This window comes from Patiria miniata, unplaced genomic scaffold (genome assembly GCF_015706575.1).
Source record: "Patiria miniata isolate m_02_andy unplaced genomic scaffold, ASM1570657v1 HiC_scaffold_21, whole genome shotgun sequence".
NCBI classification, from domain to species: Eukaryota; Metazoa; Echinodermata; class Asteroidea; order Valvatida; family Asterinidae; genus Patiria; species Patiria miniata.
This window is the reverse complement of record NW_024037060.1, coordinates 6,291,681-6,315,447: the sequence shown is the minus strand read 5'-3', so window position 1 is coordinate 6,315,447 and position 23,767 is coordinate 6,291,681. Positions and strand designations below refer to the sequence as shown.

General features: G+C 39.3%; 2 protein-coding genes and 3 non-coding genes across 6 annotated transcripts; 2 read left to right on the top strand and 3 right to left on the bottom strand.

Annotated features, from left to right (window-relative positions):
- Positions 1-2,367: 2,367 nt before the first annotated feature.
- Positions 2,368-11,122, bottom strand: LOC119729476 (protein SSUH2 homolog). The gene is made up of 13 exons (XM_038202041.1): positions 10,856-11,122; positions 10,203-10,373; positions 9,480-9,641; positions 6,079-6,139; positions 5,596-5,728; positions 5,388-5,448; positions 4,920-5,044; positions 4,687-4,749; positions 4,471-4,550; positions 3,969-4,061; positions 3,710-3,815; positions 3,252-3,353; positions 2,368-2,971 (listed from the first exon to the last, which is right to left on the bottom strand). Exons 1-13 carry the CDS (start codon positions 10,917-10,919, stop codon positions 2,819-2,821), a joined length of 1,374 nt encoding a protein of 457 aa, XP_038057969.1. The 5' UTR covers positions 10,920-11,122; the 3' UTR covers positions 2,368-2,818.
- On the top strand, positions 6,514-6,595 carry Trnas-aga. The gene has a single exon. It is a non-coding gene; the product is annotated as a tRNA-Ser (tRNA).
- Positions 6,685-6,767, top strand: Trnas-aga. The gene has a single exon. It is a non-coding gene; the product is annotated as a tRNA-Ser (tRNA).
- On the bottom strand, positions 6,910-6,990 carry Trnas-aga. Its single transcript has one exon. It is a non-coding gene; the product is annotated as a tRNA-Ser (tRNA).
- A 1,457-nt stretch (positions 11,123-12,579) lies between the features above and the next one.
- LOC119729669 (etoposide-induced protein 2.4-like) lies at positions 12,580-23,748 on the bottom strand. Of its 2 annotated transcripts, none has more exons than XM_038202337.1 (8): positions 23,599-23,732; positions 22,762-22,975; positions 22,519-22,646; positions 21,805-21,938; positions 20,145-20,261; positions 16,926-17,037; positions 15,907-16,093; positions 12,580-14,565 (listed from the first exon to the last, which is right to left on the bottom strand). In XM_038202337.1, exons 2-8 carry the CDS (start codon positions 22,950-22,952, stop codon positions 14,475-14,477), a joined length of 960 nt encoding a protein of 319 aa, XP_038058265.1. In that variant the 5' UTR covers positions 22,953-22,975; positions 23,599-23,732; the 3' UTR covers positions 12,580-14,474. The 2 variants fall into 2 exon arrangements, with proteins under 2 accessions (XP_038058265.1, XP_038058264.1); XM_038202336.1 differs by having other exon boundaries at positions 12,581-14,565; positions 23,592-23,748.
- Between the last annotated feature and the right edge of the window lie 19 nt (positions 23,749-23,767).

Here is a 23,767-nt window from a genome sequence, read left to right as displayed (position 1 = left end):
CCCAATTGCGGTAAGCAAAATGGAAGAAAGGAATCGTTGAAGTTTCAGGCTTATATGCACTGCTGTGTCGTGAAGACCGTTGCCAAAATATCGGTTCTTGTGAAAATGATAACAGGCCGAAAGCTGAACTTATACTTGAGACTCCAGCTGCACCAATGAATACGAGTGGAGGTCTTTTATACAAATCTTTCACTTCTGTAATGAATTTTCTTGTGTACTAAACTGTACGTCTTGGCGTGTCTTGTAAAAGCCTAGTTGTAAGCATGCGCAGTGTGCTTCATCACCACTTTGAAACAAAATGAACTCAAAAAGGTGCAGCTTCCGATTAAATCTGTGAAAAAACTGTTATTAGTTTCGATTTTTCACGGCAGAATAAGCACGAACGAAGTTAATTTACTGACGAATCAAAATACGTTGAGGTGACGTCATTCAAAACTGTATAAGGGATAGAGATGAACACTTCAAGTACGTATATATATGGAGCTCTACTACGCTGCTAGCATTTTTTTCAGGTTCAGTTACACTAAGGCCTATGGGGATTACGCATAAGAATATCATGCATACTATGAAAACATGCACGAACAACAATACTTCTTTCTGCGTGACATTTTATGTTACTTGTCCATATGTTTAAAAGAGACATTTACTGGTCAATAAGTATATTGGTCAAGACTTGATATGGTTAGGGCAAAACAGCAGTAACATAGTTCTCATTTTGAATCTCTTTCATTGGAGTATTTTGAAAACTTAAGTGAACAAAATTAACGCTTTTACGCGACAGCTCATGCGATCTAGATACTTTTATCAAACGACAAATTCAAAGCTGACGACATCCGCAATACACATATTATGATTGGATAACAAACACGTTGTAAGCGCCCGAGTGTACGTTTGTGATTTTGTAACACTGTCAATTTCTGTACTCGACTCTAAAAGTATACCTAGTGAGGTTCCCCAAGTGGTTTATTTGATATTTTGCAAAAAGAAATCGGTGCAACAGTTTAAAACCAATCACTTAAAACGCATCCAGCCAATGAGCATATTACAAAAGAAATCTTATACCACACAGTTTATTTGCACTTTATTTTCTTCTACTGACAATCGCGCGGTTTTATTTATTTTATTTTATTCAAACTTTCAATTAGTCCGTGTACAATATTAAGCTTTAGCAGCGGGGTCAAGTCAAATAGGAATCCAGTATACACACTTTTTATATTCATTCTACAGTTTAAAAACAAACATTAAAAAACACCTTTCACTAAAATTGCCCCAAAAGTAATCTTTCGTGACCTTTTCGTGTTCTGGTGTCAACAAATTCCGTACAAGGCACGTTCACCTTTTTGAGCGCTGACATTTTACGGTGGACAACACAATAACGTAAGTAATTGTTGTAGCGAATTTTGAAAAGGAAAAATCGAACTGTGGACTTTGATTTCCTAATCGGCTGAAAATCTACGACCCCTGGCTTTAATTAAAATTCAATTGCACGCACGGCGATTTTTTTTATTAAAAAAAAAACCAACCCGATGTTTATCAAACGAATTTTGTTTTAATAACCTTCTTCGCTTGATTTACAACGCGACCTCGCGTGTCACCATTGTTTTTCTTCATTCCGTTTGATTGCACCTGTTTTTTGGGTTCAACAGATGTGCAATATTGCCTTTCCTTTTCGTGTGTTTATGTATATAAATATCAAGAAATGTACAAAAAAGTCGATCCACACCAAACAGTATAAAACACTCCCGATGCGAGTTTATACGCAAAATACAGGTTCATCTATACAATGTAAGTTCGTCTTATTAAAAGAAAGTTATTTTAATACAAAATCTAAAGGACAATTTCACTTTTTTTGGAACTACTATACAGTAAAAAAAAAAACCTGAGAAGGGATACTTCCACTACCTTGATACTCAATCCACCTGTGCAAAATGATGGAAAATCCTTTTACCAAAATCTCTCGATTTGGTCCAGTAGTTTTTGCTGCAGAGATATTTTGTGAAGCACACTTCTTTCATGAGGGTATTATTACATAACAATCCCTCTATAAATCAAATTAGGTTTTGCCCTTCACCGACGTTTAAACACTGTATACTCAGTGTGTTACCTCCCGAGTGAAAGTTGGGGAAAAAAATCACTCGGGTGGGACTCGAACCCACGACCTCCTGCTTTCTAGTGCAGATGTCTGAAGACCTCCTTCTTTCTAGTGCAGATGTCTGAAGACATCTGCACTAGAAAGCAGGAGGTCGTGGGTTCGAGTCCCACCCGAGTGATTTTTTTCCAACTTTCACTCGGGAGGTAACACACCGAGTATAAAGTGTTTAAACGTCGGTGAAGGGCAAAACCTAATTTGATTTATATCACCCCGACTCAAAATTCCATCTTATAATAATCCCTCTATATCAATACAATGCAAGTCAAATTCCCGGGCGCGGTTTAGTAAGTCATCGGGACAAAAATTAACCCCACCTTGCTTCACAAACTAGGCTCTAGAACAAAAACTACTGGACCGAATCGGGCGATCTTGGTTTCATTTTGCTTCTAAAAAGATTCTCCATGCATTGGTATATGTGGTTTGAGTCTCAGGGTAGCGGAGGTATGCCATTCCGTTTTTTGACCACCCTGTATAGTATAAACTGTGAATAAAAAAATTCAGAATGCTGACCATTTTGACAAAAAAATCACTTGAATAAAATTATAATTTTGTTCTTATAATATTTGTATTTTTCTTTCTGAGTATGAGCTGTTTACTTTCAAGCTATTTTGTTTGTTTACTATTTAAACAAGTAACGATACCATGATATCGAGTGTATATTTATCATCAGATAATGGAACAGCGGCAGGCGCAGCAACATTGCTGGGGGTAGTCTGGTGCCCAAACCTTCCGCTGTTGGCCGTACAGCCAGTACTTGCCTCCTTTCTCTTTCCACGTGTATTCCACCTGAGCGATTGGGATCCCGACCAGCTTATGCCTCTATAGGTAAGTTAAAGCAAAATGTGATTGGAAGATGAAAGATAGCACAGCAAACTGTTGATCAAAAACTAAATCTTAAATAAAAAAAAAAAAAAATCTAAAAGTGTAGATATAACGCCGTCATTGTTTTTACAGCCATGTTTATAATTAGATAATTTGAAAATGAGACATTACAAAAATAAAACAGATCCCTTTTTTTCTGTTCAACTAACTAAAATTCCACTCACCAGAACCACAAATAATGCATTTCAAGGGCAAAGTAGCGCCTGCGCATGCTCACCTGTAGTAAAATGCGCTCCGTTTTCACATTTGCATGTTTGGCGACAAGCTTCTCTGATTGGCTGTTCACCTCCATGGTCGGGAAGTTACTCAAGGGCGCCACCTACAGAATATTAGGAAAGAATGACGACAGAACATTTGTGCATTAAGTTTTCACTCAAAAGGCTTGTCCTGGAACAAAGTAAGTTCTGAACAATTATCATTCCAACATCATTCTTATTTAAAATAAAAAAAAAAAGATTCCAGGCAACTGCTTTGTTTGAGTAAAGCCTTTTATTTTACGCCTTAGCCTTTATTTCTTATATTTTGTAAATTTGGAGACTAGAAAAGTGGAAGCTCAGAAGTTTGTTATAACAATGATTTTCGAAGAACGACAGAATCCTCGCTTACAAAAACAAATATATTATAGCTTTTAGACAACCATATACATCCAAGTCTGATGTTTTTTTTTAAGCTTACCGTTTGTTTTTCTTCTTCAAACAGTGTGATTCCCTCAGTCCCACGCAACAGTTTCCGTGGTAACCGCTTATCGGCATGATGCAAATACTCGTCTTCTTTGACTTTGCTTTTGAAGAACAGCAAGAAAAGGTATAATGTATGCGTGGAATATTTACAAAAATACATAGCCTCATTTGGCCAAATTAGATGAATTGATGCCTTAGAATAATATCCGAAAAAAAGCTTTACTGCTTTTTTTTTAATAACCAACTCAACTTACAATGTTGAAGTCACTTCAATGAAGAATTCGAGTTGTTTATACGCCTCACAAACAGAACACGATATGATGGCATGACCATTACAACGGAAACATCTGTCCATGGGGGAGAAAGATAAATATAAACCGGATTACCTATAGGTTACCCTTAGTCTATTCAGAGACAATGAAAGCACAAACTTAATTGTCTATCTTGCTATCACATATGATAAAGAACTGTCCTCAACGAGGGCGCCCTTTGCACGGGGTCTATTCGGAGTAACAATATGATAATGATAATAGTGTAAGAAAAGTATCAGTCAAAAATGTTCACCATGGGTAAAACAAAAAGTGACCCCATGAGTTTTACAACCCATGCATGGTTTTTGTAAAAATCATGTGGCCACTTTCTTTTTGCAGACAGATATAAAATTTTGCTACTCTCGAACCCAGAAACTTGATAGGCCCACATCACTGGCTCAATCCCTTCACACCTTTTCTTCAATCAATTATGCAAATGACCCACCTTTGTCTTCCTTTCCCCCGGCAGTAGTCGCAATATTTGTTTCCGCGCTGTCCTCTAGCCTTGCAATACTTGCACTTCGTCTGTAAAATATTACCAAAATGTTATTAGCAGAGACAAAATAATCCGAATAAATGGTGACAGAAAGTTGTGTTACAATTCAACTCAAAGTTTTGTAAAAAAAACCAAAAAGAAGTCAGGAATTGAAATCATGCTTACTTTTCCTCTTCCCTTGCATCGGTAGCATTTATTGAACCCTCTTCCACTGCAGGCATAACAGGTCTGAGTTTCAAAAAGTGAGAAGAAAAAAAATAGTAGGTTCCTCAACGTGTATTTGAATGTAATATTCAAATTCTTGGGAGTTCAGGATCTTTACTCGAAAAGGGTGAATGTGTGTCAATGGTCCGTGATATAACGAAATGTATTGCGAAGTAACCATCATTTTATTTTACCTCTATGATAGAGCAATGAGGAATCTTAACGGTCTTGACTCCTGCCTTGTAACGCTCGGGCGGCTCGACGACTACATCCCAGAGGAGTGGTGGGGCGCCCCCTTGCGGCCCGTCAACGGCTTGACCTAACAGGGACATCATCAGAACGTTACAAGACGGTTGCACAGATTCTTGATTTAAATTCTGCACTCTTAATAGACTAGCCAGATAATGACTGGAAAATTGTAGACTTGCACCGAGCTGACTATTGTTATATATACACACAGGATGAATTAAAGTATAGACCTTATGCGGAGCAGCCATCTTGGAGGGCTTCCTTTGTTATTTTATTTCAGTAACAATGGATGCACAAAAGATTCACTCATGCATATCCCAGCAAAACCAAGGCATTGCCTTCTAAGATGGCTGTAACGCACAAGGCCTATTCCAGTTTTTAAAAAATATTTCATGAATGTTTGTGTACGGTACCTTGATATGGGATATGCGCTCTTTTGTTGGTTCGACTTTCTACAAATGTCTCAAGAGTGTACTGCAAAAAAAAAACCACCCGCACATAAGTACATGTAAGGCTAGTAACATTGAACAATAGGAATAATAATGTATTTTACAGTCCACCAAATATTTATAAATATGTTATATATAGTTTTTTAGGTTATTGAAATGCAACTGTACTTACACGTGCTGCAGCCGAATACTCTATAGTTTGCACCTCCAACTCCTTGGCAGGCTTGTTGCCATAGCAGCATCGATGCGACGCCATATCCACCACGCAACTTTTTGCCTCCTCGTTAGAAATCTCCGAAGCGCCACTGCTTGCGCAAAATAAGTTATTGTCTTAAAATGTCCCTCAAAAAGTGTCTGATTGCGAAACCCGAAATTCAGTTTGTTGCTGAGTTAACAGATGAGAGATAATACATCAGGATTTAGAGGAACACTCCAATTTCAATAAAAAGAAAAACATGAATATCTATCTGAGCATTTAGAGCGAAGACAAGTTTTTTAAAGAAAAACGGATTATTTTTTGTAATAATAATAATATTGATATTTAAAAAAAAATCGTTTCTTTGTAAAATCCTTAATTAGTTCACTTTTTTCTGAAAGGGAATGTGCTTTGCTTTTTTAATTGTTACTTTGAAGACAGAATAAAGTGTTTACTCACGATTTGAATTCACGCTGGGCGTTGTGAGGAATTTGATATTTGGGTCTTTCTGCCGGCTTACCTGGTAAACAGTGCAAAAAAAATGGGAAGAAATTGAGTCAGTATAAATTAAGAAAGCTGCATGCCCTTTCAGAAAAAAACAATGCTTGACAAAGATTTAAGAAGCTTTTACCTGACGGACAAAAATGTACAAACAAAATTAATACACTCATATCACTCAGTTCTCGGTGTGATATTTTAATACCGCAATTAACATTTAAAAAAAATATTGCATGCATGCAGAAGAAATTGGATAGATAATTACCGAATTATTTAAGCTGATTAAACAGAGATCTGACCGCTTTCTGCTGTTTACTTAAGCATCAACTGTTTGCCATGGATAATAATAAATAGTCAGGAAAATTTATATTGGATGTACGCAATTTAATGCCAGGAGTAGTCGTGGCCGAGCGGTTAAGGCGACAGACTAGAAATCTGTTGGGGTCTCCCCGCGCAGGTTCGAATCCTGCCGACTACGATTTTTTTTTATCTTGGCAAAATTTTACTCCAATTTTATTGGGTTTTTTTATACAGAATTTAGTCAACAACGTGTATATTCAACATCAAGTAGTCGTGGCCGAGCGGTTAAGGCGACAGACTAGAAATCTGTTGGGGGTCTCCCCGCGCAGGTTCGAATCCTGCCGACTACGAAATTCATTTTTTTTAAATCATCGGCTTAAAAAAATGTAATTTTGTTACCGATTTGGGATCCTGGAGTTGGTCATTAGAGGGAAGCTGGCACATTTGTTTTTGCTCAGTTCATAACAAGACCAAAAAGGCCAATCAAAAAATCGTAGTTGGCAGGATTCGAACCTGCGTGGGAAACCCCAACAGATCTCTATTCTGTCGCCTTAACCGCTCGGCCACGACTACTCCGTGTTTTAGGTGAAAGTGGTTTTGCTTCAAAAGTTGTGTTGCCGTGAACGAATAAAGAAGGAATCGTTAGATATCATGTTTTAATTAAACAGCAAAAGTAATGAATGTTCGGCAACTGTTTTAGAATTTTGTGTCGAGCAATGTGTCATGTCATCAAGATCTGCTGACTTTTGCTGCTGAAGTTTTTTTACAAAATGTACACATGTCAGATAACCATTCTCAAACATCTGATCGCAATACCGCTAATTATAGTTTTATTTTAAACACAGCTCAGGATGCTGTTCACTTCGTATAATGATAACGTGTCTTGTTCTAACTATTGATAAAAATGCTTACAATATTATTGCCTTTGAATAAATTAAGAAGGTTTACAATGTATTATATTTTTTTTAATTAACTGTTTCCTTAAAAAGTTAGCACCATCAATATTGCTTTATACAATAATTGCATTAAATGCAGCACCTGGATAGAATGTGGAGACTATATAGACGGCATGTATAGTCTTTACATTTGATTTTAAGTGAATAGGGTAATATATTTTTAATTCACGAGTCGGCCATATTAAATTAAAAGCGAGGTAACCTCTTCATTTTTGGAACTTGCGAGTAGAAATGAAAGCAATGAAATAAAAGTTCATTACAAATTAATACCAGTCTGCTCTGATGAATAATTTAAAATTTGTGATTAAACATACCCTAATGTTTTAAGCCACATTAAAACAAATGAAAGTGAGGCTTTGAACGCACTCCAATCATAAAATAGTCTGGCACCATCCCATTTATCAGTTTACAATTTATAAACTGGATTCAGGGATCACGATCCAAAATGGGTTCCTCCTGAATAAGGTCTATAGGGTAACCTTCGAAATAAGTGTGTCTTCATTAAATACAATTGAAAACATGGCGGCTGGAATTCGAAACGTAATACAAAATTCATGCATATACACGGCCACGAGAAAGATATATATCAAGTACAAAAAAAATGAACCGATTCAGTGGAAATTCTACTGCGTTCACTGTGAAAAAATATAAAACATTTGACAAATTTCTAACGCTGACCAGCTGACATAGAACATCAGGGTCCTTGTGTACAGAGTGGTTAAAAAAAAAGGACACCCACATTTGACAGCAATTTTCACCTATTTTTAACAATTATTTTTAGCTGTCGATTAGTAGCTATTAAAGTACTGGCCTTTAAGCAAATGTGACGAAAAATCGTTGCATTTGCACATTTTGTCGTTGAGCTATGCTAATTTGAACATTTCATATGCGAAACCTGTTTGTCCACGGAGGTATACATTCACTTCACTTGACTGAGATCAGCTATCGGAGCTTTATTTGAAAGGGCATGACAGTTGATTGTTATGTTATGGAATGTTATGAAACAATCAGCTTAAGCCGACAGCTCATTGAGTAGATGATCTTAACACTGACATGAATAATTGGACAGCTTCAATAAAAGTTACCAGGGCAAAATATATTTTGGTGGGAAGGTTTTTTTAAATTTTTTATGAACTACGAAACGTCCAATTTACACAGAATAGCCCGTGGACAAAACTGATTTGGGTGACTTGTATTCAAATTAGCATAATATCACTATTTTTGCGACTTTTACTAAACTTTTTTCAGCATGCATGGTTAAAGGCCTATACTTTACTACTATGTGAAAAAAAACAGTAGGTGAAAATTGCTGTCAAAAGTGAGTGTCCTTTTTTTTTTAACCACCCTGTAGTAATCAATTGCAAGGTAGTGCTCTCGTTTCACACGTAATGTAGGGAACTACATTTTGTAGTTGCATTTATTATTTGCACAATGCGCAATTCATATTTGTATCTCCAACGAACTTTTGAAGTTTCAAACAGATTTTAAAACCAAAGACTCCAGATAAATGACACATTCACATTGCACACTAAAACACCAATAAATGCTTTCGTTATTATTGCAATGCAATATCTTCAGAGGAGAAAATGTAATAGTTTTGTTTCGTGCGATAACTATTTGTATGCACAATTCATATTTGCAGTCTCTAAAGCGATTTTGAAGTTTCAAACAGATTTTTAAACAAACGACTCTTGATAAATGACACATATATATTGCACAGTCACTAAAACACAAACGAATGCTGTCGTCATTGTTGCAATGCAATATCTTTAGCTGAGAAAATGTTGTAGTTTTGTTTTGAGCGATAATTATTTGTAATTAATTGTAATGCACAACTCATATCTGCAATCTCAAAAGCGCTTTTCAAGTTCCAAACAGGCTCTTATTAGACAAACGAAATGACACATGCGCATTGCACACTAAAACACAAATGAATGCTGTCGTAATTATTGCTTAATGCACAATCTTAAGCTGAGAAAATGTTACGGTTTTGTTTTGTGCGACTGTTTTAAATTTTCCTATTTCAGATTATTTCATTGGGGCCGTTTTTTTTCTCCTTTTTGAGTATATGGATGCAGCGTCTGATGTACCCTCGACCCGACTTACTTTCCTTGGTCGTCGTTCTCTCATGGCCTGGGATGGTAGGTAGCGCATGTGTCGTCTTGTACACTGGTTCGCACACCTTCTCGTTGTCTTCAACGTCAGTGTCAGGGGCATCGGCCCATTGGTAAGCTGGCGTATCTGTCTCTCCAGGGGGCGCATTCCATGCTAGAGTGACGGAGAACGAAAATATGAACCCTTTAATTTTTTTGGACCAGAAGCACGCACGTAAAGTGCACATGTTTCATACAGTGGACAGAAGAACCAAACAATTTCGGCTGTCAATTTCTGTTGAATATTGAGGGTTCTGGCGGTAGGCCAAACCCCAAATCTAACTTTTTACTTCAAAACTTTTTTTACAAATCTAACATTTTAGCATAGAATTGAGGTTCTGATGCAAAGTTCATTGACTTTTGAAAAATGAAGAAAAGCAGAAAAAAAATCTCAAAGAGTTTTGTCACAGATGAAATTACAAACAGGATTATTTGGCCTATTCACATTATGCAAAAAAAACCAAAAAAAAAATGACGCCCAAACGTTTGTGTTTTGCAGTAGTCTCTTCGTTTTTAAGCCGATGTGTTATGTGGAGGGGGGATAGCACTTGAAATCATTATTAATGAGTCGGCCGCTGAAGTATAAAAGTACGTGCTTGATTTCGATAACATCAACAATTAATGCATATACGAGCTCATACGAGCTCAATTATGCAAATTTCTTGTATCAACTCACGTATGGATTGGTCCATTATCCCCAGTCCCGACAAACGGCCAGACGCGCGGAGAGTATTCTGCACACAATCGTCGTAAGAGGGCGGGGCATGTGACGGAGACTGCTGCGGTAAAGGCGTAAGTCGAACTGTCCCTCCATAAGGGGAGCTGGAGGGCTGACCAGATGTGGTTCCTAATTGAAAGAATATGGAATTATAACAGAAACAATATACGACTATGAATTCTTATCCTGCGGATTCAGGATAGGGTCACTGTGTTGACGGCGCCCCCATAGGCCTATTATTTCTCGATGATCGTCCCTAGTATAATTACCCCCCGTTTGTCAGAGAATAATATTGGAGTTTTCTCAATTGTCCATCTTCACCAGCACCGGTACCGTTGGGTGTTTTACTAGACCATGACTGGGGTGCTACGACTCCTTTTTTTTTGATATTCTGGTTTGGATTAGAACGACGGATCCCAAGAGTTTCAGTGCCCGATTTAGACCTGGTAGGTCAGGTGTTTTATAAATAGGCCGAAAGTGCGCCTTTATTATTGTTCGTAATAAATGGAAATCAAGACCACCATGTTAAACATCAGTTCGGTAATACAAACTTCCCTCATCAAAATTTCATGAAAACAAAAACAATAGTGATATGAATGGCTGGTAGTTACCTGAGGATTCTACTGGAGGAAGCGATGACGACGGACCAGCTAATGCAGTGAACTCCGCCATCATTGTTTGGGTACATTCCCTCGGAACCAAACTCACAAGCGGGAAATATATGTGCCTAGAGGCCTCCCAACGGGAACACTGTAGTCTATTTCACCAACGACAGGTTGTGTTTGGACTCATCACATCACAAAATGTAACCCTCTTCTTCTACTTGCCATGGTTTCTAATCGATGGTTGAGTAATTAATGCAGGTGGTTACGCATATATCGCACAGGCCGTGTTTAATATTTGGAGCACAGTTCGTGTGCCTGTGTCAAGCTCACCATAGCAACCATGACCTGTTATCACATGATCGTTAAACCATCGATCAAAAAATTTATTAACAAAAGGTTGCGCTATGATTTCTCTTTGTACTTGCTGGACCGACTTTGAAACGCACAGCCATTTTGCACGCTCTGCTGACTTTGAACGCAAGCAAAGAACTGAAGCAGTCTTTACGCAAGTGAACTGTAGTCTACTAAAAGCGTGTCAACAAATTTGTTTATGATAAAGACATGAATTTGTTAACCCTTTGTTGTGGAAAATCAACACCACGTGGTCACAGTCATGCCCCTGTTCAGTCTGTTTATGACTGAATGTCGAACTGAACATTTCTACTTCAGTGACGTTGAAATTCAGAAAACCAGCCATTTCCAAAATATTTGCAAAAACGCAGTAATTTCCAAAGTTGACTAATTGTTATATTTTAATCCAATTTAAACATCATAATGTGACCCCGCTCTTCTAAATTCTAAAATGTCTCCAACATTCCGAATAAAGAAAATCAGAACTTTGGGTTTTCCGGGAACATTAACTAGCTATTTCCTCATTTCAGAACTGTCGATAAAATATCCTCCCATACTCCGGCCGTAAAATTAAGACAGAGTAATCCAAAACGCCAAACAGAATCAAGACACGGTGATTAGTAGATTTTACATCATTCGAAAACAAAGTCTTATTCTTCCAAATAAATAGAGTGATATACATGATGTACATGTAAAAATCCTGAATCGCTATTAAAAAAAAAATCAACAATGTTCAACAACAGTTTGTTAAAATAGCTAACATTAAATTTATGAATAAAGGGCAAAGCCTTTTTTTCTCGCAAAATGTTCGTCATCCCTGTATTCAAAGTTCAAAGATATTTCTACGAGAAGGTACAAGACGCTCACACGCCATTAAAACACAAATTGCATTGTCAAAGATCACGTTTTGTTGTTAATTCAGATAACTATCAAGACTAGTGTAAGATATGCTTGGTAACTTAGTCGAGGTGGTGGTGGTTATTTTTCGGGCGCAATGGTGCGTTGTAGCGCCGTAGTCTGTTAGTGTTCTTGGACGTGATGCTTGTGTTCTTGGGCAAGACACTTTACTACAATTGCATCTGTATCTCCACCCAGGAATGCAAGTAGATACCTGTAAAAGTGGGGCAGATAGGGGAAATTGTGTGGGGGAATTGTGCCTTTGATCGTGATGGAGCCATGCTTTGATGATACAAGCATAGAATTTGGCACAGTCAGAGTATGTCATGAAAAAAAGATATTTGGCTATAGGGCCATCGCAGATTTGTCCTTTGAAAAAAAATATGCATGTAGGTAGAATAACAAGCAATTTTCAAAATTTTCAAAATGGCTATCATTGCTTGTTATTCTACCTATATTTTTAAAAAGACAAATCTGCGATGGCCCTATAGCCAAATATCTTTCTCGTGGCATACTCTGACTGTGTGCCAAATTCTATGCTTGGACACATGTACCATCAAAGGAACAATCCCCTCACCTATCTGCCGTGCTATAAGGGTAAATAGATTGCACCAATCTCGAGGTGCTGCAGAAAAAAAGGTCTCATGGTCTCATGAACAGAGGTAATATTGTAAAGCGCTTTCAGACCTTTGTTATGAAGCGCTATAAAAGCAACGCAATTTTTTTTTAACCATGCCATTACCACATGCATGAGCCATCAATTCTGTCCGTCACACAAAAACTCTATTTATACCCAACAAAGGCAGGACCACCACTGAGCTGCACCAATGAGGAAATAAGGAAAAATATAGGGTGCGTTGTCATCACACAAAAAACTCTTGTCATTCTTTTTTTCAACATCTCTCTAAAACATGCAGCATAATATATTTCAAAAGTCTTTGGCTGATTACTGTGTGTGCCAGTTTGAACTCAAATCAGTAAATTACAAGTAAAACATCTGACATTTTTAATTGCTACTCACAGAATTTTTCAATTCTATTTTAGCGATAAATAAAACTGATGAAAATTCAGGCTTTACTGAGAATGATAACAAATGTACACTTAAAAGTTAATATTTACAATAAAGTCACACGTTTTGAATATTGCATAGTATTAAGCATGGTCATGATTATAATAATCATTCATCCAAACTTCCAAAATCATGAATCTAGAGAACCAAAAACTTTAGAAAAAAAAATAACGAGACCGAGAAATTAACACAAAACCCAATAGGTTCAGTCAATCAGTATTCCTGCTTATAGGTTATCACTTCTCATAATGAACGCTGTTCTATGACCAGCATCAGGAAATTGTACAGATTATAAGCAGAAAATTCTGCTTAGCAAATTTACGAGCTAAGCAAGAATCAGCCGAATACCAGTGACAAGCAATACATATTGCACTGCATAATGGCTGGTTACCCATTTCGGCTAAGCAATTATTTTCTGCGCTTAGCAAATTTCTAGCAGCTCTGTGAAACTGGCCGAAGGTTTTATGAAGCTGGTGACCAGGAAATAATTGCTAAGCATATTAAGTGCTAAGCAAACAACAGCGGAGAGCCAGTCAGAAATATATATTGCATGCCTCTTTTCAACGGTAACCTATTCCTATTTTTGCTGAGAAAAATCTAGTCTTTTTTAATTAAAGGCATATAGAATCATTGGCATTTACCCCAAGAGTAACCTAGCAAATTATTATCGACAAGCTTACTTGGATTAAAGATCGTACTTGTTCTAAACACCCCGTGACAATTATTCCAGCTGACTTGCTGTAATTTAGAAGAAATCAAGAAATGTAGTTGATTTCTTACAATCACGCAATGGTATGAACGTTCAAATAAAGAGTTCTAATGACGAAATCGTGATTTGTGATTCAGTTTGTGCATGGTTGTTAAGTGTTTTCTCGAAAAGTGTAATGATCCACTGAGATGAAACTTCAACAGGTTAGGTTTTGAACAATCTTCTTTGGGTATTGAGTGGTGTTATTAATGTAAACAACAAAATGTATGAAAAGCAAGAGATCCATCATGCCTTTAATGAATTTAGCAAATTGAAATGTGAAAGTAGATCCATAAAAGTGGCACAAAAGATCAAACCTTGTGATTGTAGTCCTTCACAAGATGACTGTAAATTTACTTGGCGGAAGCTCACCGATGTTCATACAAATAGTTATAAACCTTGAGACTATAATCCGGGCAAGAAAGAGTGCATCGAGAAAAAAAACCCCCAAAACTGATATCAAACTCCGCGTCGTACATGTGTCTTTCGGATCGGCAGATGATATCATTCATTGGCAATGTTAGCAAAATAACTGAGTATTATTTCTTCGGCGTCCCTGGCTAGCGACTCTTTGATGGTCTCTGGACCGTTCTGTGGAACATCTTGTTGGCAATCTCAACCACAAGGGAGAAGACGTGGAGGGGAAAATCACTGCAATAAAAAAAAACAAGAAAAGAGACAGTTACAATGATTTACAAAATGAGGATTTGCTTTATGAAACCTAACCCTTTAATATCCTTCAAAATTCAGGATATGAAAGGTAAGGCCAAAAAAAAAAAGTCTCCGGTTTCTGGTATGGAGCTTGCCCAAAAAGTGGTGTGGCGACGCGGCTTTTTTTTTTTTTTTACCTGTCTTTTTTGCTTCAAATGTCGGCTGATGACTGCAAATGGTGCCCGACTAAACTTAGTGCAAATATATGGGAGTCCGGAGAGGCCACATAAAGCTTATTCTCGATGATAACCCTATCTAAAAACACCTTAAAATTGTGCAGCAGCAGGATTCCAGTCAAACCAGTGAGTTTGGCGGTTTTGAGACATCATCTTTTATTGAAAAAAAACCTTTTTCATTTTGCCGACGCGCATGGCTACGGCTACGCGCGCGCATACTAGAAACCGAAGCCTCTTTTTTTTGGCCTAAAGGTGCCTAGCCACTGTCACTGTGAATGGGATTTGTTGCAGTTTTGTGGTGAAGGTACTTGTGAAGTTGTGATAAATCACAAGCCATCACAAGTCCATCACAAGTCATTACAAGTCCATCACAAATCATCACAAGTCCATCACAAGTCATCACAAGTCCATCACAAGCCCATCACAAGTCCATCACAAGTCCATCACAAGTCCATCACAAGTCCATCACAAGTCCATCACAAGTCCATCACAAGTCATCACAAGCCCATCACAAGTCCATCACAAGTCCATCACAAGTCATCACAAGTCACTCACATATCATCCAGTCCCAAGTCAACTCACAAGCTATTCCAGTGAACAGTGACAAAGGCATTCCTTTGTTATTGTTCATCCACTCTTACTTGTGACTTTACTTGTGAACTGATCTGCGATGTACTTGTGACCGGTCTTGTGATGGACTTGTGACAGGTACGTCGATCACAACATTAGTTGGTGCCCCTTGGAATGAGACATAGACAATTCAAGGGCAACGTTAACTTGTACTCACGCAAACAAGCTACAGGGTTGTTTGAATTCAGATGAAATGTCACGTGCCGCAACTGCGTGAACCTAGTTGCATATAAACTGGGGAGGGGGTGAGGGGGGGGGGGGGGTGTCATGGGATTCTACTTCATCCCCCTTGAGGCCCCTGCCCCACCCCTGCCAAGAGTTTGAGTAAAGGCTAAAATGAGTCCCCCCCCTCTAAGTTCCCCTCCCCTAAAAAATCGGAACCCAGTTCACCACCGAGTGAACCTCTAAACATATGCACACCGCAGTGCACAGCGCCCTCTACTGTTTCCGAATGGAGTCTTCACTGGCAACTTACCACGGTTGGGTTGGGGTGGCTGCCTCGTTGCCGCTGATAATGAACAGCGGGAAGAGAATCGAGAACAGACAACCACGGATGATGTACGAGGATGGCAAGGAGGTGAGCAAAGCTAGGGGTAGGCCAAACCCAAAGAAGTAGGGCCAGTTGAACTCGATTTGGGCAAGACGTCGATGGACTCTCCATCCTACCAGGAGCAAGAAACATTCAAATTAATAGTCAATTGTGAGGCCCCCCCCCCCAAAAAAAACCCCAACAATTATTTTGGTCCCCTTGGTGTCAATTTGGACTTGCACGTTACAGTTTTCTGCAAGATGGAGTTTTTGTTCTACTAAGTATTAATAAAAAAAATCTGTTCAATTGTAGCTGATGTGGCTGGATTTATTGTAATTCTCATCATTAGAATTTCTAACGACTAGATTTAACCTTTCCCTTGTGACTCAGGCAGCTGTAGCACCAAAGTGGGTACTCTTATCCTTGGGAATCTTACAAAATGGAGAAATAAACCCAAAAAGTGTCTTTACTGCCTCAAACTGGCCTGCCTGTTATCTCCCTGAACTGCCCCAAGGCGCCCTATAGCACTCTATTATTTCATGGATTCATTAGAGAATAAATATCATGCAATAATGTGTGTTTCTTCACCCTTAACAGGATTTTTGTTCTGTGTGATTTGGACCATCATAAAGACTGTCAAATCTGTTTGGGCCACTTTCTTCCCCTTCTTGGTATGTGAATGCCTTTCATTAGATACCAAGTGGCCCAACTTGGAATTCAAGTCCTGTCATTTAATGAGCTGTATCTCTGGACTGGGGTGTCCAAATGAGATGGGATAAAAACCACTGTGTAGAGTTTTTACTACGCCTTCAGAGTCTACAGATGAGTTTTGCAAAAAGAGAGCGCTAGTATTTTTAATATTTATGGATTGACTGCTACATTTCTTTAGAGACACCCTGTACAAAGCGCCAATGAGTTAAATGCACAAGGAGGAAAAGAATAGTGACCGAATGGCACAAACTCACCCATGTTGAACCACTTGTACTCAAATGAATAAAGCGAGTAGAGCAGACATAGATGCATCAGACTAAGGAATTGTCCCACTCCAGCTATTGGTACTAGACTTACAACCATGCTCTACAGACAGAGAAACAACAATTACTCCCCATTAATTTTTTTTTCAAAACTTGGTAATAAAACATACTACAGGGTGTCTCAAAAAAAAGTATACACTTAGAGAAATGTATCAAAAACGGATGTTTTATAATTTTCCAAAAATCTGTCACTACTGATTGATGGACCAAGGTCTTATGCTTTAATTTCCACCATTTCAATCCTCAGCTGTTCCGCATGAGTGAACACTAGCTATTTACTTTCATCAGATTTGAATTGGCTTGCGCACAAAAGTGCAAGGGTTGAAACAGAATCAAACAACGTGGAAGGGAAGTTTAGGCATGTGATTTGTTGCTCACAAATTTTCAAGGAAATTGGATTAACCCCAAGACCTCCATAAGCCCACCAAGTTTGAACTCAGGATGCGCCTTCCTCAAAACAAGTCAATGATTAGGTCTAATGGTAATCGTCACAAGGGAATGCAACGTTTGCACTTCAAGCATTCAGTCTTCGACGTGGCCTCCATTTCTTTGCACACAGACTTCTGCCCTCCTCAGCATGTCATAAACAGCAACAGCAACCTCGGCAGTAACACGTTCTTGCAGGCCATCCAGGTCTCTTGGTGGAGTGGTGTACACCTTAGACTTAAGATGGCCCCACAAGAAAAAGTCCAGTGGGGTAAGATCAGGCGATCTTGGTGGCCACTCGACCGGCCGGTTCAACGCGATGACGCGATCGCCAACAGTTCAGTCACGATCCTTCTCCTGTGCGGTGGTGCCCCATCTTGCGCCCACCAGACATGCCTAAACTGCCCATTTCTTCTTCCAGGACGATAACTACGAAAATCATTGAAGGCTGGCACGACATTTTCATTAATCATGTGCAGGTATTCATCACCATTGATGTAATTCCTGAAGAAAAGGCCAATGATTCACCCATTTCCAAGCGTTCAAGGAAAATCCGGCCTCGTCACCGATGATTAAATCATCAAGGAACCGTGACATAACAGATGTTACATAACAGAGTGTCATGCTATGGCATAAAACTGAGGGTCTGCCTTGTACATCCCTACATTTCTGCTTTGAATTGAGTACAACATGGTTCGTCCACAGTACACACCACAACAGAGATCATTTTTGGTAGAGAGTACCACCGTACTAACAGTGTCTCTGCAGTGCTTCGAAGGTTCCGCCAAGAGTACCCAAATGTACGCTGTCCAACACGAGTAACAGTTTACAAAAATGTTAGGAAGTACCAGGCTACTGGGACAAGTCGGAATCTGAACAAGGAACATTCTGGTCGACCCAGAACTGGTCGATCTGCTGCAAACATCCAATCTGTCCGTGATGTCCTGGAGGCACAGCAAGAAGCAGATGCAGGTGGCAGGCATGACGGGAGGATAAGCTGTCGTCGTAATGGGGTAGGGTTGGCCCCGGCAACCTTCAACAGGATTACTCACCTTGATCTGCATCTACACCCTTACCAAATCATCAAACGGCATCAACTCCTGCCCGGTGATCCACAGAGGAGGCGTCAATTTTGTACATGGCTTCTGGCACAGGGTCCACGGTTCCTTGATGATTTAATCATCGGTGACGAGGCCGGATTTTCCTTGAACGCCATGGTGAATTCCCACAACGTAAGGGAGTATCAGCCACGTGGACAAAAACCTGTTGATTTTGACTTCCAACGAAATAACGACAGGCACAAACTGACAGTCTGGATTGGTTTGCTTGGAAATGGGTCAATCATTGGCCCCTTCTTCTTCAGGAACAACATCAATGGTGATGAATACCTGCACATGATTAATGAAGATGTCGTGCCAGCCATCAATGATTTTCGTCGATATCGTCCTGGCAGAAGAAATGGACAGTTTAGGCGTGCTTGGTGGGTGCAAGATGGGGCACCACCGCACAGGAGAAGGATCGTGACTGAACGTCTCGCCGAATTGTTTGGCGATCGCGTCATCGCATTGAACCGGCCCGTCGAGTGGCCACCAAGATCGCCCGATCTTACCCCACTGGACTTTTTCTTGTGGGGCCATCTTAAATCTATGGTGTACAACACTCCACCAAGAGACCTGGATGACCTGCAAGAACGTGTTACTGCCGAGGTTGCTGTTGTGAGGCAGGATGCCGCAATGATTAGGCGTGCTGTTTATGACATGCTGAGGAGGGCAGAAGTCTGTGTCCAAAGAAATGGAGGCCACGTCGAAGACTGAATGCTTGAAGTGCAAACGTTGCATTCCCTTGTGACGATTACCATTAGACCTAATCATTGACTTGTTTTGAGGAAGGCGCATCCTGAGATCAAACTTGGTGGGCCTGTGGAGGACTAAGGGTTAATCCAATTTCCTTGAAAATTTGTGAGCAACAAATCACATGCCTAAACTTACCTACCACAGTGTTTGATTCTGTTTTAACCCTTGCACTTCTGTGCGCAAGCCAATTCAAATCTGATGAAAGTAAATAGCTAGTGTTCACTCATGCGGAACAGCTGAGGATTGAAATGGTGGCAATTAAAGCATAAGACCTTGGTCCATCAATCATTAGTGACAGATTTTTGGAAAATTATAAAATATCCGTTTTTGATACATTTCTCTAAGTGTATACTTTTTTTTGAGACACCCTGTATAATCATCTGCGGTCACATCCATCCTGTGTTGTTTAGGATGACTTTAACCCTAACCGCCCTGAATCCTTCAAAATCCTCTTTGCCAAAGTGGAGGAATTTGGAGGATTGAGGTTACATGGCAAAAGTGCGTTACTGATTTTGTAGGATGCACTGTGTCAAGGTCTTGGGCCGGACCTTGTGTTGTTTTTGCTCATCCATTCAAAAATATAGGCCTGGAGTCCTCCCTACTGCTCCAGGATGGCACTGGCCAAGCCTCAACATATGGACAGTCACTGCCGCAGGATTTTGCAGGATTCAGGCAGTGGTCACCCCTCCACGAACCATATTGAAGAAATAATGCATAAATTTACAGGATTGCGGCTATATGCTATTTTTCCATGAGGCCAATTGGAGGATTTTGCAGGACTGAGGCTACATCCTAGCAAAAAGGCCTAAAGAGTTAGGGTTAATACTTTCCCAAATCATTCAGTCATTGTACTGTGCGAGGGTGACCATACCTGTATGAGGAAGAGTGCTTGTATGAGGAGACTGAACAACATATCTGCAATCAGTTCACTCAGGTTAGGGAGCTGTGGGCGGCCGCGTGACTTGCGGTATGCAGCATCAGCTATATCCTACACAGAAAAATAGGGCAAAATAAAAACAGTTAACAATTGTTGACTGCTTTGATGTGGGATATGACGTTTTGAACACCTGAGGGGTGCATAGCACCCGAAGCGAATTTGTTATACCTCTGTCTTGGATTCTTTGGATTTTGACGTACCGTACCGTACGTGCCATACCGTACGTACGTAATATCCCACAGGGAGGTGTGCCATGACTTTTTATAAACTTAACACGTGATCGTTCTGGGCCACTGAAAATACAGTATTCAAGACAAGAGGTATAACAATATCCTTTGACACATAAGAACTTATTTTACACTGTATTACATTGAATTTATTCCCTGATAAATGAATAAAACCAAACGTAAGCTGAGGCGGTTTAAATGTACACGGAGTAACACGCAGAGCAGTTTGGGGTTATAGAGGAACTTACTGGTTGTTAGGGGGATACTGGATTTGCACATCCGTAGCCACAGGCGTGTGATATATTAAAACCAATCTAAGCTAAACTTTTATAGTTATGGTAAAAAAACTTTGCTAAGAGCCAAGGAAGGGGCTTGCCTTTATTAGTGTCTAGGGTTCTGCTTCCGATTACATGCCTTTAAAAAATAGGGTCGGTCGGAATTTTTTTTTTTTGCCAATTTTTTTTATGCAGATTGAATGGGGTATTCAATAATATGCGAAGTTTAAGCCTGAACTATTTCCATTGCACTACGAAAGCTATAAATGAAATGGCAACAAAAAGTGAATAAAACCTACCTTTAATTATTGTCAATATATTTACGTTCGATAATTTAAAAAAAAAAATGGAAAATTCCGGTCGTTCGCACCATATGCACAACGCTAGTCAAGACGCGGGGAGCTAGCCAAAACTCCGAGGTGTGTGATGCGTGCATGTGTGGCGAGCGGCCCACCATGGGCCGACAGACCCGTTTTTACGGTCAAAAATTTCGGAAAACACGCGGCATGTATCACTCGAAATACGAGTAGTGCGATCTCAAAATGAACTCTTGAACACAGAAAATACATACACAGACAAGCTAGATCAATATCTGTAAATTAACTTGCAAAAATGTTCATTCTCCATCGGTGTTTTCTTGGCATTTTTATGATGTCGAATCCGACCAGTTGACAGTGGCCTGCACTGCTAGCGCACTATCGGTCGCATAGCTGTGGACTGGTTACCGCATTTTCATCATGTCTTCTAAATTGGCCCCTGCGTGGCGCAGTGGGAACCAGTCGTCGCCACGTGACATCGAATTGCGAAGTAGTAAAAATAACGGAGGTTTCTTTTGAAAAAAAAAACGAATGTAAGTAAGAAAACAAATAAATGCAAGCATTTTTTTATGCAAAAGGGTTGTTGAGAGGTATTTTGTGAAGACAGAAAGACAACAAGATTTTATTTTTATTTATTCAATATTTTTTTTTTTTTTTTTTTGAATTTTTTTTTTTGGAAGCAGAACTATTTTTTTTTTTGGCCTTAGTTACTGTGCAGATAAATTTCAGATTCCTGAGTTTGTAACACCGTTATGTTGTCTTTAGAAGCACTTACCTGGAACCATAGACTACTGACCGCTTTACTCAAAACAAACAGCGGTAGAACCCACAGCGCGCCGAATGTATACGACATCATGGGCCCCATCCACGCCCATACTGTGCTGTTGGACATCGACTGACCAGATATACCTGAAAGAAAGTCAAATGTTTAAATAATTATTCTGAAAAATGATAATCAAATAGAATGTCATTTTAATAACCTGACCCATAGTTTCTGTCCCCTTATTGGCCAAGAGCATGTCACATGGTGTGCGTCTTGGATTTGGGAGACTCAAGCTCAGAGCAAGTCTTTGTTCAATGTAAGAAGCATCTAATGATTTTGGTGATGCCGATATCACATTGAAATAGATTAATCAACTAATATTGATATTATAAGATGGAATTTTGCGTCGGGTGATATAAATCAAATTTGATTTATATCACCCTGATGCAAAATTCCATCTTATAATAGTTTATGCGGTACCCGCTGCTATGTACATCAGATTCGAACCAGCCAACCGATCCCGTTAGCTCGGTGGTCGAGTGGTAAAGACATCTGCACTAGAAAGCAGGAGGTCGTGGGTTCGAGTCCCACCCGAGTGATTTTTTCCAACTTTCACTCGGGAGGTAACACACTGAGTATACAGTGTTTCAACGTCGGTGAAGGGCAAAACCCTAATTTAATATTGATATATCGACAGAATTGGTTGGGGGGGGGGGGGGCACTCACCAATAATCTTGTGGGTGATGTACTGTAATAACGGCAACAACAGATTGTTGAAGGTAACAATACTGAGCCAGAATATACCGCCGTTTAGCAGACAGCACTGTAACATGCGATGCATTACTTTGGGTTCACTGTATAATAAAACAAAAGTTTTTTGGTTATCAATACAAATTAACATTTTAACATGCAAAGTTTAAGCACACATTTGACATATCAAAGTTCAGCTCAGAAATTTCTTTTCGATACCTCTCTTTTTTGTCTTTGATGGGAATTGGTCTCCGCTGCGACTCCCTCATCTTCTCCTCTCGTTTCCTTTTTCTCTCCTCGGCAAGCGTGTTTATCTCTGCATCGACGCGGAAGATGAAGAGCGCCCCCAGAACGGCATCTCGCATCCCGCAGCAGATGTCCCCAAGAATCAACTTCATAGAGTCCGTCATGATTCTTGTGTCTTGACAGACTTCTGTGAAAAGAAGGCGTATTGTTGATGTACCCTAACGTGGCGCGGCCCCTAACGTTTTCCGAGATTTATTCAAGTGTGCCACGTTAGGGAACACTCAGCCAAATTTGTGCCCAATTTCCGGATGCCACCGTTTTTGAATTTCGGATTAAATTTCATGACACCAAAATTGTTTACAGAGGTTAAATAGCAAGCATTAATAATAATAAGGTAAAAGTACTAGTATAGTATTTCACTACATGAATTTGTCAACAAAGAGGTTTGGCAACAAATTACACGAAGAAAGTCAGGTAAACGTCGAAGTGCGCCACATTAGGGAACACCACTAGGCCTAATAATACAAACTTTAAATTCAATGATTAATGAAAATTTTATTTCACAAACTAAAGAACCCCCAACAAATTCAAACTGAATTTAAAGTGAACTGAGCCCCCCCCCGACAAGTTCACGCCCACTTCCAAAATGAATAAACGCCATCCAAAACATTACTCTGAAAACTCGTAAATTAATCTCTCTATTTCTCGTGAAAAAAATTATGTAAATTTGTGATAAATAGCAACTTCTTTGACAGACCATACGGAATAAGAATTGTAAGCAAGCAAAACATCAGCAAACTTACTTCTTACAACAAATGAAAATTCTTCGCAAGAAAAGCAGAGTGTGACAGCTGACAAAACAGAAGAAATATCATTCGGACGGTTCCCTGAATCACGAAATAGTGCTCTTCACACATTTTGAACGATGGGCTGGTATCAGACTAATTGTGCGGCGACATAATATAGAGGGCGCTATATA